Source organism: Mizuhopecten yessoensis, unplaced genomic scaffold (genome assembly GCF_002113885.1).
Source record: "Mizuhopecten yessoensis strain PY_sf001 unplaced genomic scaffold, ASM211388v2 scaffold10765, whole genome shotgun sequence".
Lineage (NCBI taxonomy): Eukaryota > Metazoa > Mollusca > Bivalvia > Pectinida > Pectinidae > Mizuhopecten > Mizuhopecten yessoensis.
In genome coordinates this window covers 999,433-1,019,539 of record NW_018408710.1, presented here as the reverse complement: position 1 = coordinate 1,019,539, position 20,107 = coordinate 999,433, and the positions used below count along the sequence as shown (strand labels likewise).

General features: G+C 38.7%; 1 protein-coding gene across 2 annotated transcripts in view; it reads left to right on the top strand.

Annotated features, from left to right (window-relative positions):
• Positions 1 to 20,107, top strand: part of LOC110462249 — an 89,532-nt gene that overhangs the window by 65,284 nt on the left and 4,141 nt on the right. For both annotated transcript variants that reach the window (XM_021516134.1, XM_021516135.1), the window contains exons 44-64: positions 1,968 to 2,066; positions 2,626 to 2,733; positions 3,094 to 3,270; positions 3,974 to 4,899; positions 5,465 to 5,591; positions 5,859 to 6,075; positions 6,308 to 6,503; positions 6,899 to 6,978; positions 7,356 to 7,620; positions 12,407 to 12,585; positions 14,735 to 14,915; positions 15,540 to 15,713; positions 15,848 to 15,970; positions 16,148 to 16,302; positions 16,579 to 16,736; positions 17,024 to 17,160; positions 17,797 to 17,954; positions 18,380 to 18,586; positions 19,184 to 19,247; positions 19,595 to 19,763; positions 19,916 to 20,017. In XM_021516134.1, coding sequence (XP_021371809.1) covers positions 1,968 to 2,066; positions 2,626 to 2,733; positions 3,094 to 3,270; positions 3,974 to 4,899; positions 5,465 to 5,591; positions 5,859 to 6,075; positions 6,308 to 6,503; positions 6,899 to 6,978; positions 7,356 to 7,620; positions 12,407 to 12,585; positions 14,735 to 14,915; positions 15,540 to 15,713; positions 15,848 to 15,970; positions 16,148 to 16,302; positions 16,579 to 16,736; positions 17,024 to 17,160; positions 17,797 to 17,954; positions 18,380 to 18,586; positions 19,184 to 19,247; positions 19,595 to 19,763; positions 19,916 to 20,017 — 4,002 coding nt within the window. The remainder of the gene's footprint in view (positions 1 to 1,967; positions 2,067 to 2,625; positions 2,734 to 3,093; positions 3,271 to 3,973; positions 4,900 to 5,464; positions 5,592 to 5,858; positions 6,076 to 6,307; positions 6,504 to 6,898; positions 6,979 to 7,355; positions 7,621 to 12,406; positions 12,586 to 14,734; positions 14,916 to 15,539; positions 15,714 to 15,847; positions 15,971 to 16,147; positions 16,303 to 16,578; positions 16,737 to 17,023; positions 17,161 to 17,796; positions 17,955 to 18,379; positions 18,587 to 19,183; positions 19,248 to 19,594; positions 19,764 to 19,915; positions 20,018 to 20,107) is intronic.

The following is a 20,107-nucleotide window of genomic DNA, read 5'->3' as shown; positions in this document are numbered from 1 at the left end:
GTTATCTACTGGGTATATAGTACACTGTTATCTACTGGGTATATAGTACACTGTCACGCTCACCAATACTACCGAGATGTTTACAACAGCTAGTGTCACCAGTTACACAGTAAGATATGGATGCTCCTGACACCACTATAAAGTATCACTCACAGTTAGGTATGATGCTGTCAGGAATTAGTATCTCTCATGTAAGTTTTTGCTACTTCGCTTTATAAAATACAAAATGTATGATTTTCAAAGCTTTCTATTTGATGCATTACTTGCTAAACAGCATTATACAATTTGGCATAAGGAGTTGAAAAGATTCCCAAGGTGTTGGTTTTAAACATTTCTAGGGAACCTTAGTAAGTTTATCTGGTTTTAGATATGGAATATTGGCTCACAAGATTTCTATATACTTGAAATTCATTTATTTAGTTCCAAAATAGTTTTATGAAGTCAGATTTTGAAGCCAGATTTTTTTTTTTTCAGAACGTTAAGGATCTGCTAGATGTGTTATAGGGTAATCTTTTTCCATTAGCACTGAATGTACAAGGAAAACAGGTGCCTACTGTCAATTCACACCGTCTTGTGGACTCATTTTCGGGATTTCTTGATGACAATTCCACAGTATTGTACATTCTTAACTTGTTTTGTTGATTTTACAAAATCGTTCCTGGATAAATGAATCTAATACAAACTGTACAATTTGTGTCAAGGTAAAACCTTAGAACCCTTGCAATTGAAAGTAAACACGTCTTATACCACACATAGAATCCATATGCTTTATGGTTAGCTTGCAGACTGTTTGAATAGGATTTTTAAGCAAATGAAAGTGATTCATATTGTACAGTTTAAATGTTATATGTCCGATTATTATTCATTTCAACGAGAAATGCATGTCAGTGACTTTTTATAATACTGAACATCAGTGGGTTCCCTTCCATAGAAATTGCCAACAATGTTACTACAGTATCTCCTTTCAGTAGGTTTAAAATGTTAGCAAGCCTATATGATAGGGTTTCTTTAGATCAGCCATGTATTTTTTGCCTATATTCATTCAAATTAGAATGTGCATACATGTTATTATGAGTGACCTTTTGGCCTGTGAAATCTATCAGACACGACAGGGGATGTTAGGACGACATGTAGGGTATGGAATGTCTAGTTTAGATATTGATGATCTGTGAGGATTGAACTTCACAGTGTGTTTATTTTCAATAAGAGCTGATGTTCGGCAATGAAGCGTGACATTTATTATTGATGTCTATGTAACCTTGATGGCCCTTATTGAGTACAGGGGGCACATTCATTAAAAGATTTATACAGATAAGACTAACGAAATGGAATAAGTCTTCACTTCGTTGTACCTGAGTTTTTCCAATTTCCTGTCAAATGTAACACTGTCTACCTGTACACAAATAGGTACGTACTTAGTCTGATATATGTTTTTGAAACTTTTTAATTTTCATAATGCTTAAGAACTACATTGTACAGTGTTGTCAATGTTTTTGGAAAGTGATTTCTTAGTTATGTTCACACACAGTTAGAAGGACAGGATGTATCCGTTTTAGCCTTGTAACTGATCCTGTATGTGTCAAGGTACACCTGTGAATAAAATGTGTTATATATAACACATTACAGCTGTTTTACTGTTTCCCACAGAACACATCTTACATATAATACCAGATGTACGTTTAAAATTAATTTTATGGATATTACAATATCTGTTTACTTTTATTTTTACTTTTATTGCTTTTTGCTCATAGGGAATATTAAAATGGTTACCATAATTTAATGTTTGGTATTAAATATAAACTTTCTGATGAGGAATATGTGGACATTTCAGGGAAGGCAGTGAATGCTGTCACTGTAGGTCATTAGTTACCTTAAAATCACTATCCCAGCCTGCATACTGACTGCTTTATTATTGTCAGGACGTGATTATAGCCAGCATACTAACCTTCATCTCTTTTTGTTGACAGACGATACAAAGTTCCATTTCGTACGCCCGGAAAGTTTCCGAGTCCGATGGTGGCCTGGCGAGGAACCCGTCGACAACATCGTCTCTGATGAAACTACAGGTAAGTAATTATTCATGGAGGATAAAACGAGGTTATCTCATGATTTACATTGTGTGATCATAGCATTTGTAAAAACCTTTTAGTGCTAGAATTTCAAGAAACTATTAGTATTTAACACCAATATTAAAAACAACAGGTCTATCAGATATTCTGGAGTCAATTCCTATGAATAAGCATTACTAGGTATACATGCCTATGTCTTGGGGTCTTTACTTTAATTTGTTGGGTCCAAATTTTGCACCTTGATCCTGGAACTATTCTGTGGGGTCTTAATTTCACGCAACACCATTAATAGTTAATAGTCCAAACTAACTCCCTATCAGAAGCCATCAGAGACACCATTAGTAGTCAATAGTCCAAACTAACTCCCTAACAAAAGGCGTCAGAACCGCAGGATTTATGTGTCACAAATTATTTTCAGATCATAAGTACACAGAAAAAAGAACATCAGCAAAATATCAGTGCTATACTGAGTACACAAATGAATACGTAATGATATTATGTGACAATATTTGCTGTATAACACAAAGGATAATTTCCTGTTTATTTGTACCCACAGACAACAGGCTATTGATATCTGGGCTGCGGTCAGACACTGCCTACACAGTTGTGGTTGACGCAGTCAAGTCAGAAATCATGAAGAATGAGCCCAGTGAAGATAACAAGGGTAGGTCGACGTTTGAACTATTTTAAAAACAAAAAACACTAAGCATTCTGGAACATCATAAAACCATTATGGCAATACCAAAGCCTTTCTAATGTAAGAGATAATTGAAACAATATGGCACTCTGTTAGAAAGTTAACTGTCTTGTCATCTACTCATTCCTAAGTTCCTGTTACAGACATGTCATCTACTCATTCCTAAGTTCCTGTTACAGACATGCTTTCGTACATTGTTTCTGAATCTGTCCTTGGAGTTTTCCCTTCCACAAAATAAATGTATCTGAATATTATTTATTTGAACTATTGGTGGAGTTAAACACAAATCTATGAATTCCTCAGCCATTGTTGGATTTGCTTTAATAGAAGTCCCTGAAGAGGAGACTAGAAATACCTTCACCTTGACCGCTACGTCAAATTACCTGACCTTGAAGACGGCTAAACCGCCCAGTAAGCCGTCTCACATAGGTGTCAGTGCTAATACCTGTAGTAGCATGAGGATTGCCTGGAACACTCCAAGGGAACATGGCACCAGTATCATCGGTAAGATAGATAAATATATATTATTCTCTACCATGTATTACAAAATTATTGAACCTATATGTGGCCTTAGATTGGTATATTAATTGTAAACGTCCACAATTGGACTTAAAAAACAATATGCATTAACGTAAGTTCTCAGTTAGCTGCTTAACCCTTTCACCACTATAGACCATAATTGACTCATCCAGATAAAACTGGTAAAGTCTACTAAAGTTACCTAGGGGTGAAAGGGTTAATAGCCAGTCCAATGCCTTGATGGGAGAGGGCCTAGTAAGCTGTAAGAACTAATGCCCTATCCCTGTGATTGTTCAATGTCAATAAAATGTGTTTGAATGAATGTAAATACCAAGATTTGTTTACATGCTTGATTAAATTACTGCGTAACTTTTTAATAAACTTCAGCTTTCTGAAAAAGTGTCTTTCGTATAAATTTGTTAACACCAACAGTTTAAGATCCCGTATATTTAGATATGTGATATATGTTTGTTGGTATACATATAAATTTGTTAACACCAGTAGTTAGATCCCGTATATTTAGATATGTGATATATGTTTGTAGGTATACGTATAAATTTGTAAACAACAGTAGTTTAAGATCCCGTATATTTAGATATGTGATATATGTTTGTAGGTATACGTATAAATTTGTTAACACCAGTAGTTTAAGATCCCGTATATTTAGATATGTGATGTATGTTTGTAGGTATACGTATTGATGCAGTCTCTATGGCTAAGAATGAGCCCCACCATATCAGCTACGATGCCTTGCCAGATGCTGTATCTATTGATATAGAGGGTCTCAAAGAAAAAACAGAATACCTCATTCGTGTAACTGCTGTAACAGATGAATACTTTGACCGTCTCCCTGAAAAACACAAATTTAAAAAGGCGAAAGTGTTGCCCAGGGATGTGATGGTGCCGCCCATGGAATCTCCATGGTTGCCTAGCAACTATATTATTGAGAGGACAGCTGGCACAGAACCACCAGCAAATCTCAAGGTCACCAAAGCCACAACGACCTCTATGACGTTGTCGTGGATATCCCCCATTGTTTACGGCTCTAACCGACTCAAGAACATTATCGTGCGGTGGACAGATGTGAAGAATGACAGAAAGGGTGTAGATGAAGTCAAAATGTCCAGTTATAAGACTCTAGATCCTAAAGATACCCAAACCACCATCACTGACCTTGTTCCCGGCACCCAGTACAAGGTCGTGGTTGAGGCTGTAGTTAGTGTAAGGACGTCATTAGTAGATACCAACGACAACGAGATGGAGAAGTACCGCCGAATAGCTCATGTCATGTCTAAGGCCCTGTACTGTAGGTCACGTGCACCTACTGAGGCCCCGAATCTGTACATCACTGAGTTTTCTCAGGACACAGCCCAGCTGTACTGGGAGAAGCCTCGCCTCGTGTCCACCATTGGTCGTGAGGAGGATGGCAAGCCTAAGTACATCCGGCGCTACCTGGAGGGGTACAAGCTGGAGATCAATGGGGCAACCCACTGTTGTCTCGGCCCCACCAGACAGAGCTGCTCCCTCAAGAAGTGTCGACCAGGAAAGGAGTACACTGTCCGACTGTTGGCCTTGACCTGTACAGACGAGGGCAAGAAGGAGAGGAAGAAAAAGGTATTGTGCATCATGTCAATTGTAGAACTAGATTTGTATAGAGCATGTTCATACAGTCAAGCCTCCTTTATCCAGCTATCAATACTCATGCAGGTGTGCCACTATTCAGCCAGTGTTTCAGGGGAAATATTGGTCTGACTCTGTTTGAAATTGTCCCAGTAACCCTGCCAAATTGTCCCAGTAACCCTGCCAAATTGTCCCAGTAACCCTGCCTTTTCATAATCCAGCTACTATTCCTTGGAAATGTAATAGCTGGAATGATGAGAGTTCACCCTATTTACATATGTCTAATCCATAAACAACAGTATAAAGGAGCACACACTTTATGGAGATGTAAACTGAAGGGACCTAGGTGCCAATATATTGACCAGGGTACCTGAGCCATATAGGATTTATGGACATACACTTAAAGGGATCCAGCAGCTTTAGCTGTCTTGGAAAATATTGAGGTGTTCAATTGGTCAATAACTAATTACCGTCACAGTTTTGATTACAGATACCCGGTATGTGGTAAATCTGTTGTTTATTGACATTCATGATCTCATCAGCACATGTTGTGTTGCAGTATAAGGGATTCTATGCCCAGCAAAACAAGGAGGATCTAGATTACGCCACACTGCTGAATGACGAAGATAACCTTGACCCTTCACCCTCAGACGATGTGGAAATGATCCTTCCAAGAATACAGCCAGGTAAATCTTACTAATATGTAATATGTACAATAAAAATTCTTCTGTTATTGTCTAAAAATTGTCTGTTTTGTGATCGGTGTAACATCATGAGTAAGACTATTGATGTAAATGAAAAAACGAAATTGAAAATATCAGAAAGAAATATCTTCAGCAGATTTCTTCAAGAATAATTGCTAATTGATTTCTTTTTCATAAACAATTTTCGAAATTCTTTGATACCATGTTGTAACTTGGCCTTAATATGTTGTGCAATTTTGTCATTGTCAGGTTACATAGCTTCTGTCAAAGCGACCTTCAGACATGTGGAGGACACAGAAATAAACATGTTTGGGGAGATCCGCGTGGAATGGACGATCCAAGGGGAAGCAACTTTGATAAAAGACTTTAATGTCCATTACATGATTGAGGATGAAGACACTGTACGACAGGTGCGAGGAGCCAGCGCCAGTGCCCGACTGCTGTCGATACCAGTGGAGAGACTCAAGTAGGTTTACATGGTTAAAGATTTCATTCATAGGATATAATGATTCTTCCATTAGATGTAATTCACTGGGCTTTCATCTTTAAGAAACCTTCTTTAAATCATTATAAAATAATTATGATATGTTTTAGATGTCCTTCAGATTTGTTTATTCCCAAAACATTTCTTTTGAATTACATTTTTTGAAATGCTGATTTTGAGTTGATGAGAACATGACGTGATTATTTGTCCGTAGGTCTGTGTACCAGATCACCGTAGAGCCTAACTACTACACAGAGACGCTACCCCACAAGGCCCAGAGTGTACAGATCGTGATACCCGGCCCACCTGATGCCCCACAGGTCTTCCTCAAGTCTGTCACCCCAGAGGAGTTTGTCATTGAGTGGGGCGAGCCCAAGTTATGGGGAGGAGTCAAAGTCCGTGGATACCAGGTAGATATAATCCTGTTGCTATAAGGAACATTTACGTTGCTAAGTTACAGTGAGGAAATCAATTAAGGATGTATGTCCCTCTGCTTTGTGTGAACGTACTTACCATACACGTTATACCTGTAATTTGTGTTTCATCCTTTTAAACATTTTAAAAACAAAATCAGAATAACTGGAATGTTTGTAATAAATAAATCCTGGTGCACCAGCTGTCAGATGTGTCATCAATTATTGTGCACCTGCAAAATGTGTCATCAATTAGTTAATGAAGTCCAAATAAACATTGATAAAAACATTTCATATGTTTCCTGGTGTGGAACTCAAATGGGGTTAAAGAGTACAGAAAGGAATTTTATACCCTTAAGTCAGCTTGATTAAAATGCATCCATCTGTTCCAGGTGTACATGAATGACAAGCGGGCTGGCAATGAGTTGAGTACGTCTCATAGGAAAGCAGTGATACCGTGTAGACCCAACAAGTAAGTTGTTTCTCTTCTAGCTGGTGTTCTATGGTAATGTTAAAGTTCATGGTGTTTTCAGTGAAACATCTGAGTGATTTCAGATAAAGTTTACCTCTGTAGAATACTAGGAAGTATAGTGAAATCTGTCTCTGTTTTGATTGAACATAACTTAATGTTTGTAAATTCAGGGTTGAAGACAGTGAAAAAAAGGCTTCACTGTCAATTACACTATGTCCTTACAGTTAGGTGTCAGTAAATGGTGATTTAATTGTGTAAATAATTTAGTACACTTTTATTTATACAGAGTATCTATGATGTATTATTTTAGTTGTCAGTAAGGAAATGGTTCATGTATAAAAAAGATCTTCTGTAAATTATCATTATTTCTCTTACAGGACCTATAAGATAAACCTGGTGGCCCTGAGTTCTAAGCCAGAGTATGAGGACTCCCTCAAGTCCAACACCCTCCTGGTCAATACATCTCTACACTCGCCCCGCCAGGCCCGCGCCCTCGACGAGTGGCAGACTGATGACACAGACGTGCCAGTGAAGGTGGCCCAGATCACAGACACTAGCATACACTTAGACTGGAGTCGCTACCTGGAGGTAGAAGAGGTGGCAGGGTACAGAATAGAATGGAGCAGTGTTGCCCAGCCCACAGTAGGTACCACAGCTGATCAGCTCCTCAGTGATCTCACCTCATACCTGTTTCCTTTAATACAATAATTCTTAACATCAAAATAACTTTATATTTGATTTGTGCCTAATCCCCTTGTATATTTGATGCAAATAAAAATATGTTTAAATCAAAATGTCACAATTAATTCCTTTAAACAAATCAGTTTTACTATCACTTATAGAGGTTCGTGTGAAGTTTGTTATAAAATTAATTCTTAACACAATACTGACAGCCCCTGTTTGATAAGAGTTTAGTGAATGTGGGTAACAGCATAAAGGTTAGCAAATAGAAGTGAAAACTTGGTGTTGTTCTTAACAAGGGTTCAGTATACTTAGACCAACAGCTTTGAGGTTAGGATGTGGATAGAATGTTAACAGGTTCATATAGCACAGCCAGTGAAGTGTTTATTTGTGATGTACCGATGACTAGTATATCATACTCTGTCACCTCTATCATACTTACCAACCTGACTAGTAGTTACCCTGTGGAGAATATTCACTATCGTTTTATGTGCAGGAATGAAAATTAAGTAGTTTCACCACTGATCAGTAAACAATTCTTTCATTTAATTGTTTTTACATTTTACAGAAGAGATCCAAGAAAGGAAAAGTAAAGTATTTACTTGGTAGCCTATAGTTTGGAGCAGAACTGTAGTATCTAACATGTTATAGTACCAGGATGTCATCCCTTCACTTAGTACAGATCTGTGGGCTTATACAGACACCAATAAACATCACAATACAAAGTGTACAATCGGTACAGAAAATTAATAATAGTCTCATGGATTTTATTCACACTACTGTACCACTGCCAAAAACTGTAACCAAGTGTTGGAAATTGTTTTTCCAGCATGACTATAACTTTGATAAATAATTTCTGAAGAAAAAAACCTACCATGCAGGACTTTTGTAAGAAATAATACAGATGAGATAAACAAAATATAATCAACAACAGTGTTCTTAGCGGGGAAAATTCAAAGGGGCTAGACCGGGGTTAGAACCCGTAAATAGATACCCGTAATTCTATCTGTTAGAACCCTGGACTCCAGATTGTTAGGATATTGCTCCTACCGACTGAGTTACCTGGTCAATGGAAGTGTCATGGTCCAACTTTGCCGACGTTATATCCAAATGGAAGTTAAAGGGAGTTTACTGTGTATAAGAAAATGCAAAGTGCAGTGGGACAGGGATCTCAAGTGAACAGAAATTTGTTTCCATAAATAATGTATGTGAAGAAAGGATGGCAGTACTATGGAGAAACACTTTTGACATAGTGAATCTTGGCTTTGCGAGGATATCTCAATATTAATTAAAAATGTTAAGTTACAAAGAAAATTTCTTAGAATACATTTTAGTGGTATTTACAATCACTTGCACAGAAACAAGAATGGTGATATAAATTTATAGATAGGTTTTAGTTCCTAACAGCATGTTTAAAAATAGCTGATATCTGCATGCTTATAGATAAAACTACATTAAATAGAGGTTATCAATAAATTATATGTAAAATCATCCATTTATTGTTGCTTTCATACATCATTGGTATTTTTTTATTCCAGTTTGTATAACTATGTTACAATATAGATATATTATAATGGTGTACCAAATTATAGAGCAGTCTGTATACCCCAAACTCTTCCCTATACCCTAGTCTGTACCCGAGTCTGTATCCCAAATGTACAGCGTAGATACCTTTACCTTCTATCCCATTCTTATACATCGTACCTTAACTCCATTAAGTAGCCTTCTTATGATAGAGATTATATCTCTACTCCAGTCTAACAACAGATGTCTGTACTCCATACCTAAAAAATAGATACCCGTAATTCTATCTGTAACACACTCTGAAACAGAACATTCTTAATGGTGTAACCATTTTAGAGCATAAATATCTTCTTCAGTTAGCACTGCAATGTTGTAACATGTCATATAAATATCTCTACTGTGATCTCTACCCCAATGCTACAGTGTAGATATCTCTACTGTGATCTCTACTCCAATGTTACATTGTAGATATCTCTACTGTGATCTCTACCCCAATGCTACATTGTAAATATCTCTACTGTGATCTCTATCCCAATGCTACATTGTAAATATCTCTACTGCAATCTCTACCCCAATGGTCCAATCGTACATTGTAAATATCTCTACTGTGATCTCTAACCCAATGTTACATTGTAAATATCTCTACTGTGATCTCTACCCCAATGTTACATTGTAATTATCTACTGCAATCTCTACCCCAATGGTCCAATGTTACATTGTAAATATCTCTACTGCAATCTCTATCCCAATGGTCCAATCATACATTGTAAATATCTCTACTGTGATCTCTAACCCAATGTTACATTGTAAATATCTCTACTGCAATCTCTACCCCAATGTTATATCATATATACTTATACTGTGATCTCTACCCCAATGTTATATCATAGATACTTATACTGCAATCTCTACCCCAATGTTATATCATAGATTCTTATACTGCAATCTCTACCCCAATATTATATCATAGATACTTATACTGCAATTTCTACCCCAATGTTATATCATAGATTCTTATACTGCAATCTCTACCCCAATGTTATAACATAGATACTTATACTGCAATCTCTACCCCAATGTTATATCATAGGATATATTTCTTTCAATTATTTTATTCATTGTGGAGATTTTAATATGGACATCATTCTGCATGTATGAAATAGTTCAATACAATATCACAGATCTGTGGACCTGTTTTTGATGCATCACCTTCAGGACCATATCACAAAGATTGTCAGCTAGTCAATTAGCAATATATCAAAAATGATACTGCATGTTTATTTAGTTTATGTATAAATACTTGGCATTTTTCCAGGCCAGCATTCAACATTTCTGTTAGTGTTTACCCAGTATTTACATCAAAGGTCACTGAATCTGTATGAGTCTCCCCAATAATTCAATCAATATTATTTAACCAAGGTATGTGTCTCCCCTGTATTAAAAGTGAAGGTCACAAAAGCTGTATGTAACTCCTCAGTATCTACAGCAAAGGTCACACAAGCTGTATGTAACTCCTCAGTATCTACAGCAAAGGTCACAAAAGCTGTATGTAACTCCTCAGTATCTACAGCAAAGGTCACAAAGCTGTATGTAACTCCTCAGTATCTACAGCAAAGGTCACAAAAGCTGTATGTAACTCCTCAGTATCTACAGCAAAGGTCACAAAAGCTGTATGTAACTCCTCAGTATCTACAGCAAAGGTCACAAAAGCTGTATGTAACTCCTCAGTATCTACAGCAAAGGTCACAAAAGCTGTATGTAACTCCTCAGTATCTACAGCAAAGGTCACAAAAGCTGTATGTAACTCCTCAGTATCTACAGCAAAGGTCACAAAAGCTGTATGTAACTCCTCAGTATCTACAGCAAAGGTCACAAAGCTGTATGTAACTCCTCAGTATCTACAGCAAAGGTCACAAAAGCTGTATGTAACTCCTCAGTATCTACAGCAAAGGTCACAAAAGCTGTATGTAACTCCTCAGTATCTACAGCAAAGGTCACAAAAGCTGTATGTAACTCCTCAGTATCTACAGCAAAGGTCACAAAAGCTGTATGTAACTCCTCAGTATCTACAGCAAAGGTCACAAAAGCTGTATGTAACTCCTCAGTATCTACAGCAAAGGTCACAAAAGCTGTATGTAACTCCTCAGTATCTACAGCAAAGGTCACACAAGCTGTATGTAACTTCTCAGTATCCACAGCTGTATGTAACTCCTCAGTATCCACAGCAAAGGTCACAAAGCTGTATGTAACTCCTCAGTATCCACAGCTGTATGTAACTCCTCAGTATCTACAGCAAAGGTCACACAAGCTGTATGTAACTCCTCAGTATCTACAGCATAGGTCACAAAGCTGTATGTAACTCCTCAGTATCTACAGCGAAGGTCACAAAGCTGTATGTAACTCCTCAGTATCCACAGCTGTATGTAACTCCTCAGTATCTACAGCATAGGTCACAAAGCTGTATGTAACTCCTCAGTATCCACAGCAAAGGTCACAAAGCTGGATGTAACTCCTCAGTATCTACAGCAAAGGTCACCAAAGCTGTATTTAACTCCTCAGTATCTACAGCAAAGGTCACAAGGCTGTATGTAACTCCTCAGTATCTACAGCAAAGGTTACACAAGCTGTATGTAACTTCTCAGTATCCACAGCTGTATGTAACTCCTCAGTATCTACAGCATAGGTCACAAAGCTGTATGTAACTCCTCAGTATCTAAAGCAAAGCTCACAAAAGCTGTATGTAACTCCTCAGTATCAACAGCAAAGGTCACACAAGCTGTATGTAACTCCTCAGTATCTACAGCAAAGGTCATACAAGCTGTATGTAACTCCTCAGTATCTACAGCAAAGGTCACAAAGCTGGATGTAACTCCTCAGTATCTACAGCAAAGGTCATACAAGCTGTATGTACCTCCTCAGTATCTACAGCAAAGGTCACAAAGCTGTACGTAACTCCTCAGTATCTACAGCAAAGGTCACAAGGCTGTATGTAACTCCTCAGTATCTACAGCAAAGGTCACAAAGCTGGATGTAACTCCTCAGTATCTACAGCAAAGGTCACAAGGCTGTATGTAACTCCTCAGTATCTACAGCAAAGGTCACACAAGCTGTATGTAAATTTCCCCAGCAGTTATAACAACAAAGGTAGTAGAACTTGTATGTGTCTCCCCAGTATTTTTAACAAGGGTCGTGAAATCTGTATGTATCTCCTCTGTCTTTACAGCAAAGGTCACTGAACCTGGAGAGGGACAACAACAGCTGTATAATCAACAACTGTCTGCCCGGTACCACCCACTTTGTCCGTCTAATTGTCCTGGATGACCAGGGTAAGGAGCTGGAGCGGTCAAGGCAGCTGACCATACAGACATCAGCACCTCCTGAGGCACCTATCATGACAGTCAGGTACGGAGGATGTGTGAATTTTAAAATTGTATTCATAAAGTGTCTTCAACTATTTCACTACATATTCTGTAGTTAATCCAAGTCCTTACAAATCAGGTAAGATGGCTGCTGGACCTGTCTTTGAATCAGAGCTAGACAATAAGGGTAGCCTGATAGTCTGAGACTAGTGAAATCTCCAGCTGGACTAGTGCAGTGGCTAGACAATAAGGATAGCCCGATAGTCTGAGACTAGTGAAGTCTTCAGCTGGACTAGTGCAGGGCTAGACAATAAGGATAGCCCGATAGTCTCAGACTAATGAAATCTCCAGCTGGACTAGTGAAGGGCTAGACAATAAGGATAGCCGGATAGTCTGAGACTAGTGCAATCTCCAGCTGGACTATTGCAGGTCTAGACAATAAGGGTAGCCCAATAGTCTGAGACTAGTGAAATCGCTAGCCCGACTAGTGGTTCTAAACACCTCTAGCCTGATTGATTTTTCAAAATTTTATATTGCGACAATAAGGATAGCCCGGTAGTCTGAGACTAGTGAAGGCTTCAGCTGGACTAGTGCACGGCTAGACAATAAGGGTAGCCCAATAGTCTGAGACTAGTGAAGGCTTCAGCTGGACTAGTGCACGGCTAGACAATAAGGGTAGCCTGATCGTCTGAGACTAGTGAAATCTACAGCTGGACTAGTGCAGGCCTAGACAATAAGGGTAGCCTGATCGTCTGAGACTAGTGAAATCGCCAGCTGGACTAGTGCATGGCTAGACAATAAGGGTGGCCTGTTAGTCTGAGACTAGTGAAACCTCCTGCTGGACTAGTGCAGTGGCTAGATAATAAGGGTGGTCTGATAGTCTGAGACTAGGGAAGTCTTCAGCTGGACTAGTGCACGGCTAGACAATAAGGGTAGCCTGATCGTCTGAGACTAGTGAAATCTACAGCTGGACTAGTGCAGGGTTAGACAATAAGGATAGCCGGATAGTCTCAGACTAATGAAATCGCCAGCTGGACTAGTGCATGGCTAGACAATAAGGGTAGTCCGATAGTCTGAGACTAGGGAAGTCTTCAGCTGGACTAGGGCAGTGGCTAGATAATAAGGGTGGCCTGATAGGCTGAGACTAGTGAATCCTCCAGCTGGACTAGTGGAGGGCTAGACAATAAGGGAAGCCCGATAGTCTCAGACTAATGAAATCGCCAGCTGGACTAGTGCAGGCCTAGACAATAAGGGTAGCCCGATAGTCTGAGACTAGGGAAGTCTTCAGCTGGACTAGTGCACGGCTAGACAATAAGGGTGGCCTGTTAGTCTGAGACTAGTGAAGTCTTCAGCTGGACTAGGGCAGTGGCTAGACAATAAGGAAAGCCCGATAGTCTGAGACTAGGGAAGTCTTCAGCTGGACTAGGGCAGTGGCTAGACAATAAGGAAAGCCCGATAGTCTGAGAATAGTGCAATCTCCAGCTGGACTATTGCAGGTCTAGACAATAAGGGTAGCCTGTTAGTCTGAGACTAGTGAAGTCTCCAGCTGGACTAGTGAAGGGCTAGACAATAAGGGTAGCCTGATAGTCTGAGACTAGTGAAATCTCCAGCCCGACTAGTGGTTCTAAAAACCTCTAGCCTGATTGATTTTTCAAAATTTTATATTGCTTACCTTGTTGAATATTATTGGGTTAGTGGAATTTGCACGTGGACTAGTAAGTTTGAAAACTACTACCCCAATTGACTAGTGGTATTCAAAATTAGTTTCTGGTCCCTGCTTTGAATTACTGCTATCAATTAGGATTTATTTTCTTTAGATATGTTAAATAAAGGATGAGTTTGATACAGGATTCATGTAGTTATTGTGAAATATTGCATATGGTACTTTGCCATCACTTGATAGTTTGTACAGACTTGAAGAAAAATATTTCACAATATTTGCTTTCTGAAAAAAAATGATTGCAAAATATACACCCTGCGAATTGTTTCATCCAAGACTTAATTATGTCTGTTAAATATTGGTGGTCTGGTGCAGAATATACCAGGTAAATCCTACATGGACCAAAACTGTGGAACCTGGCTCCCTTGATGCTAAAGCTCTTTACTGTATAACATCAAGTCATTAACTATAGCCAGTAGTGAGCTTTGTTTGAATAAAGCACAGACTATACACTGTTGATGTCTGTTTGTAGGGCCTGCAACTTCCGCTACATTTCTGTCCAATGGGAGAAACCCACGACCTATGGTGATGCCCTAGTAACGGGGTACAAGGTGTTCGTCAATGGTATAATTATGCATACACTCAATGCAGACCAGACTAGCTACACCTACACTGAGGGAAAGTGGTGCCATGAGTACACCTTCCAGGTTCAGGTAAGTCTACCTGTTAATGAGATACAGGTGTCACAAATTCTGAAAACAGTAAAATGTTCAACCTGTTTTCAATTCATCGTCTTGCTGGTTTGTTGTCTTGTTTTCGGAAATGAAAGTTAAAATGAAATGGGATCAGGATGTTTTATAACTTTCGTTGTCAATTCATTTGAAGAATTTGGCATTTTATGTCATCAACTAAAACTAGGTGTGTCATCTTCCAGGCTATCTACCTGTTAATTAAATATCATACGTTTATAATCTTAAACAGCTACATTACCTATATCTATACACCCGTTAATGAGATAATTATTTTAGTATTCCACTGAAACGTTTGAAGACCATTTAAGTCACCTGTATCTATTCTACCTGTAAATGAGAAACACCTACATATAGGTATAACCATGTTATCTTGTTTATTTCACCAATTGAAACTAAGGAAACCATATAGTCATTAGTTATAAACGTAATGACACCTGTATGGATGTCATACAAAGGCATCTTGTACCTGATCATCAACTCATTTACCCCTGATGACACATTTGAACTTTTCCAATTCAAAGGTTGGAATAGTTCATTATGAAATTTCAGGGGTGAATGAGTCAAATGTGCTAATTACTGTTTCAGGCTTTAACAGCACTAGAGCGCATGAGCAGTAAAGTGTCCGAGCCACTGACAGTGGTCTGGCCCGGCGCCATGAGTCCACACCTCCACCGCCTACCCACACACAGCAGTTCTGTCATACGCATCGGCTGGGATGACCTCAACATGTCCGACGGTGCCAAGGTCAAACACTTTAGGGTGAGATTTTTCAGCCCATTACTTACTGAGATACTTTTGTATTCTACATTTATCAAAATAATTTTAAAGACGAAAGCTTCAGATGTATTTTGTGCAGTTGAAACAAACCTTATAGCAGTAAATATGTATTACAGGGGATGTGTACAGAGGAGGCTACTAATAAAGTGGTGTATGACTTCCCGATCCACCCAGAAAGTCGTGAAGTCGAGTTCAGCAACCTTAAGAACAGGATCTACACCATTCTGCTGGAAGTACATGTAAGTCAGAAATCAGCATGTCATTTAATTCTGTTCAGGTGTACAGTGATGTACTACAATTTGTTTTCTTTCAAACTTCTTGGAATCAAACTTTTTATATCTTTCTCCAAAAAATTCCTTGATTTGCTGTCCCTTACATGCAATCATATAAACTATTATGCATGTCTGTTCACACAGTTGTATGGGACCAATGATGTGATCAGATCGGATGTCCTGAGGGTCCAGCCAGCCACGGCCCCCGACCCTCCCAGGGTCACGGTGACCGTGGTAGGACTGGATGAAAGAAGACAGCTGGAGAAAATCACCTGTGACCTTGTCAACAAGAGAGACAGGTAGGCAATACCTTATACAAAGCTGTCAAACATCATGTTTTACAGGATTATTCTACACAGTTTATGACTATTCAGGGAATTCATAACTAGAGCTTAATTCTAGGGGATCTTTTTAATACAGATTTTCCTGTAAAATTCAGAATACCTCTTTATGTTTTGTCATTGAAGAAATTTTATACAATGAATATATCAATCATCTAGTGTGTACTACAATAATTGTCAGGGGTAGGAACAATAAAAGTTTAACTATTCGTTAAATTTTGGATATCTCTGTAGGCTAATACGAAAGGTTGGCCACAAGCTAAAGGAGATTGGTGCCCTTGCTCACCCCTTGAGGGCAGAGAAGAACCGTGAGGTGATAGAGGGTGCCCACACATTGACCAGGGTAGAGGAGTATCTGGAACAGTGTTTCATTGCAATGGAACACTTCACAGGTAAATTACTTCATAACCAGTTTAAAAATGTATCTGCTCTTCGTATTTATAAAGATGTCTCCCTAGGTACCTCTGATAAGTGTTGTCAGAATAATGTGACGTATTGAGTTGTCATGCTCCAATGTTTGAGTGACAGTGGCAGTGTGGCAGCACTTAAATGAAATGGCTCTTGAAAGGTGCCATCATCATATTAAGGCACCAATGTCTTATGATTTAGCTGTAGTTAAGTACAAATCCAAAACCAACCAACCAGCTAATCCAATATCATGTGGTTAATTGTGTTTCAGGTCAGTTGATGGCTCATATTAGCTGGCAATGTCCACAGTCCAGACCTGACTTCCAGATCGCTGGATACAAGGTCCTCATCGATAGCAAACAATACGGCAGTCCCATGCACGACGGCGTCCGCTCCATCAGGATCAGTGTAAGTACAGATCTCAGGAGAAAGTGTGGGGTGGGAAAAGCATGAGTCAGGAGCTGAGGAAGGTCAAGTGGGGTCTGAGTTGGGTCAGACTTGATGGTGATAAAAATTGCAGAGCTGTATCTTTGTAATATCATAAATGAGTTGGACAAAACAAATTGTAAGTTGCTGTACACATTAAAATGACTTACAACCTCCTTTGAAATTAAATTAATAGAAATAGTTAATTGGAATCAGTGAAAAAAGCAAATTTTCCTGAGATATCTATCAGTAGGTAAAGTATGAGGTTGTCTGCCCTTGTGATATCCATCAGAAGGTATAGCATGTGGTTGTCTGCCCTTGTGATATCCATCAGTAGGTATAGCATGTGGTTGTCTGCCCTTGATATATCCATCAGAAGGTATAGATGTGGTTGTCTGCCCTTGATATATCCATCAGTAGGTATAGCATGTGGTTGTCTGCCCTTGAGATATCCATCAGAAGGTAAAGCATGTGGTTGTCTGCCCTCGAGATGTCTATTAATTGGTATAGTATGTGGTTGTCTGCCCTTGAGGTATCCATTAATTGGTATAGTGTGTGGTTGTCTGCTCTTGAGATATCCATTAACTGGTATAGCATGTAGTTGTCTGCCCCTGACAGTTGCCAGTAGACCAGCCCAAGTACAAACTGAGCATGGTGTCGGTGACAGAAAAGCCACAAGCAACCAGTGAAGAATCCAACTCAGTAGAACTCCTTGCAGAAAACTTCCGCCCCTTCGCTTTCTACTGCTACCACAGTATCCACCAGAAAAACATCAGGTAAGTGTCTTCTTCAGTGTCAATCAGGGGAACCTTCTATGGATGTCTTTCCAGAAAAACATGAGGGGAGTTTTCGCCTCAGATTCAAGGCCTGCTTGTCTCACATTCCAAAAAAATTACCAGTTGCACAAGAATGACATAAAGCAGACTCTCGTCAACAGATCTTGTGTTCTTTGAAATCTTAAAATGGTTTGAGTAACCAGGCTTTATCTCTAAGATAGTAACTATAATTAATTCTGACTTTACCAATATCAAATGAAACGTGAAACCTCGGTAATATGAGCATATAAGACAGTAATTTTGCATTATCATAATGAAGTGTGTTCCTTGACTGTCCATAAGCCATCACCAGAAGACTTATGAAATGTGTCATTTCCTATAAAATAATTTAAGACACTGTTAACGCTTCCTGGTCATGTTCACAGATGGCCCAGTACTGGATGCTGTAAATACCTAGATTCTATAAACTACGAAAGACAACTTGCCAAGAAGCTAGCCAACCAGGGACTGCTGAAAAAGAAGGTTCCGCCACCGTCCTGTAGCCTTCTGGATGTGTTTGATGGAGAGTACAAACCTTTCATGGGAACGCACAACAAAGAGTTCCCTACGGTTGTCCTCTTCTGGACACCTTGGTAAGGGTGCCTTTTACATGTCCGTGTACATTGATATCACAGGGTTCGTACAGGCGTTAAAAAGGCCCTCAAAGAGAGGGTTGGCCTTGAAAAGCCTTCAAATTGATGAAAGGGCCCTAAAATCCCTTTTATTTACATGTAACAAAAATCTCCTTAATTGGTCAAAAGAGCTTTGAATTTGACTAATTAAACATTAAGCTATGATCATGTATTGTATTTTTTTTTTTTGGTTTTGTTCTCATAAAAATAAATTCAGAAAATATAAGAAAATGAAATATTTTTTACCAGTTAATTTCTAGATTTTCGGACTATCGAACAATGTTAGATTTAAGAGTTGTTTATATAGCGAGCTTAGACACATCCTGATCTCTGTATTTTGAGAGTTTGCAAGTGGCTGGAAATTTCAGGCCTTAAATTTACTAAGAAAGACCCGTAAAAGGTCCTAAAAAAACTGTGAATTTCATAAATTACTGTACAAATTCTGTATCAAGTAAACGCTGATGATATATATATATTAGATATACGATAAAATTGTATTCTCTTTTGTTGATATTTTTTTTGCTAGAGAAGAAACATATTCTTATCTTTATCTGACAGGTGTTTGTCATCTCAAGCAGTCATGACCAATTTCGTTCGCTTTGCTCGGGAATACTCCTCAGATGTAAGTCTTTTTACATTTTAACACAGAAATGACTTTCCCAAAACTAAATCAATGCATGTTTGTACTTTTTTTTATTTAATAAAATGAGACATATTTTAACACAGAAATGACTTTCCCATAATCCAATCAATGCTTGTTCTTAATTTTTTTTATTTAATGAGATATTTTCAGTTTCTATATGCTGTGTGTGTCATTCATAAATTATCTGAAATATATAATAAAAGAATAAAAATAATATTTTGTGAGCTCAATTAAACAGGTATAGCTAGTTTCCTCTGAATATCTGCTTAAGTCAGGAGCCAAAAAATGTGAATTTGCCGCTGATTTTTATGACCTTGACCTTTCAGTACAACTTCATAGCTGTGACCTGTGGTGTGGACGCTATGGGTGCCACAGAGAGAAAGGCTCTTATCCACCAGATCACCACCAACGGTTACCGTGCCGACAATGTCCTGTGGCACTGTACCAGTCAGTGTGCGTCCTCCATCCACGAGGCCACTAACAACTCCATGGCAGGTCAGCATCCCTTTAGAACTCTTTTGTAATTAAAACACCATCATCTATCACTAACTTGACATTTAAAAGGATTTGATACAGAACAGTGATTAGCCTAGTACCTAATGCCATTATGCCTTGCGACTCCTAATAACCTCAAATTGCCTCTACAGGTCACTCCAGGAAATATGACGAGGGTCATCATAAATTAGTCGACCTGACCGAGATACTTGGTATTGCTGGTGTGCCGACACTTCTCTTTGTCCACCCTGAAGGTCAGTATTACTCCCACAATGGCTACCAATACAACACAAGAGTTTAAGGATTTTAAAGTTATAACATATATACCACAAAGCCGTTTGTGG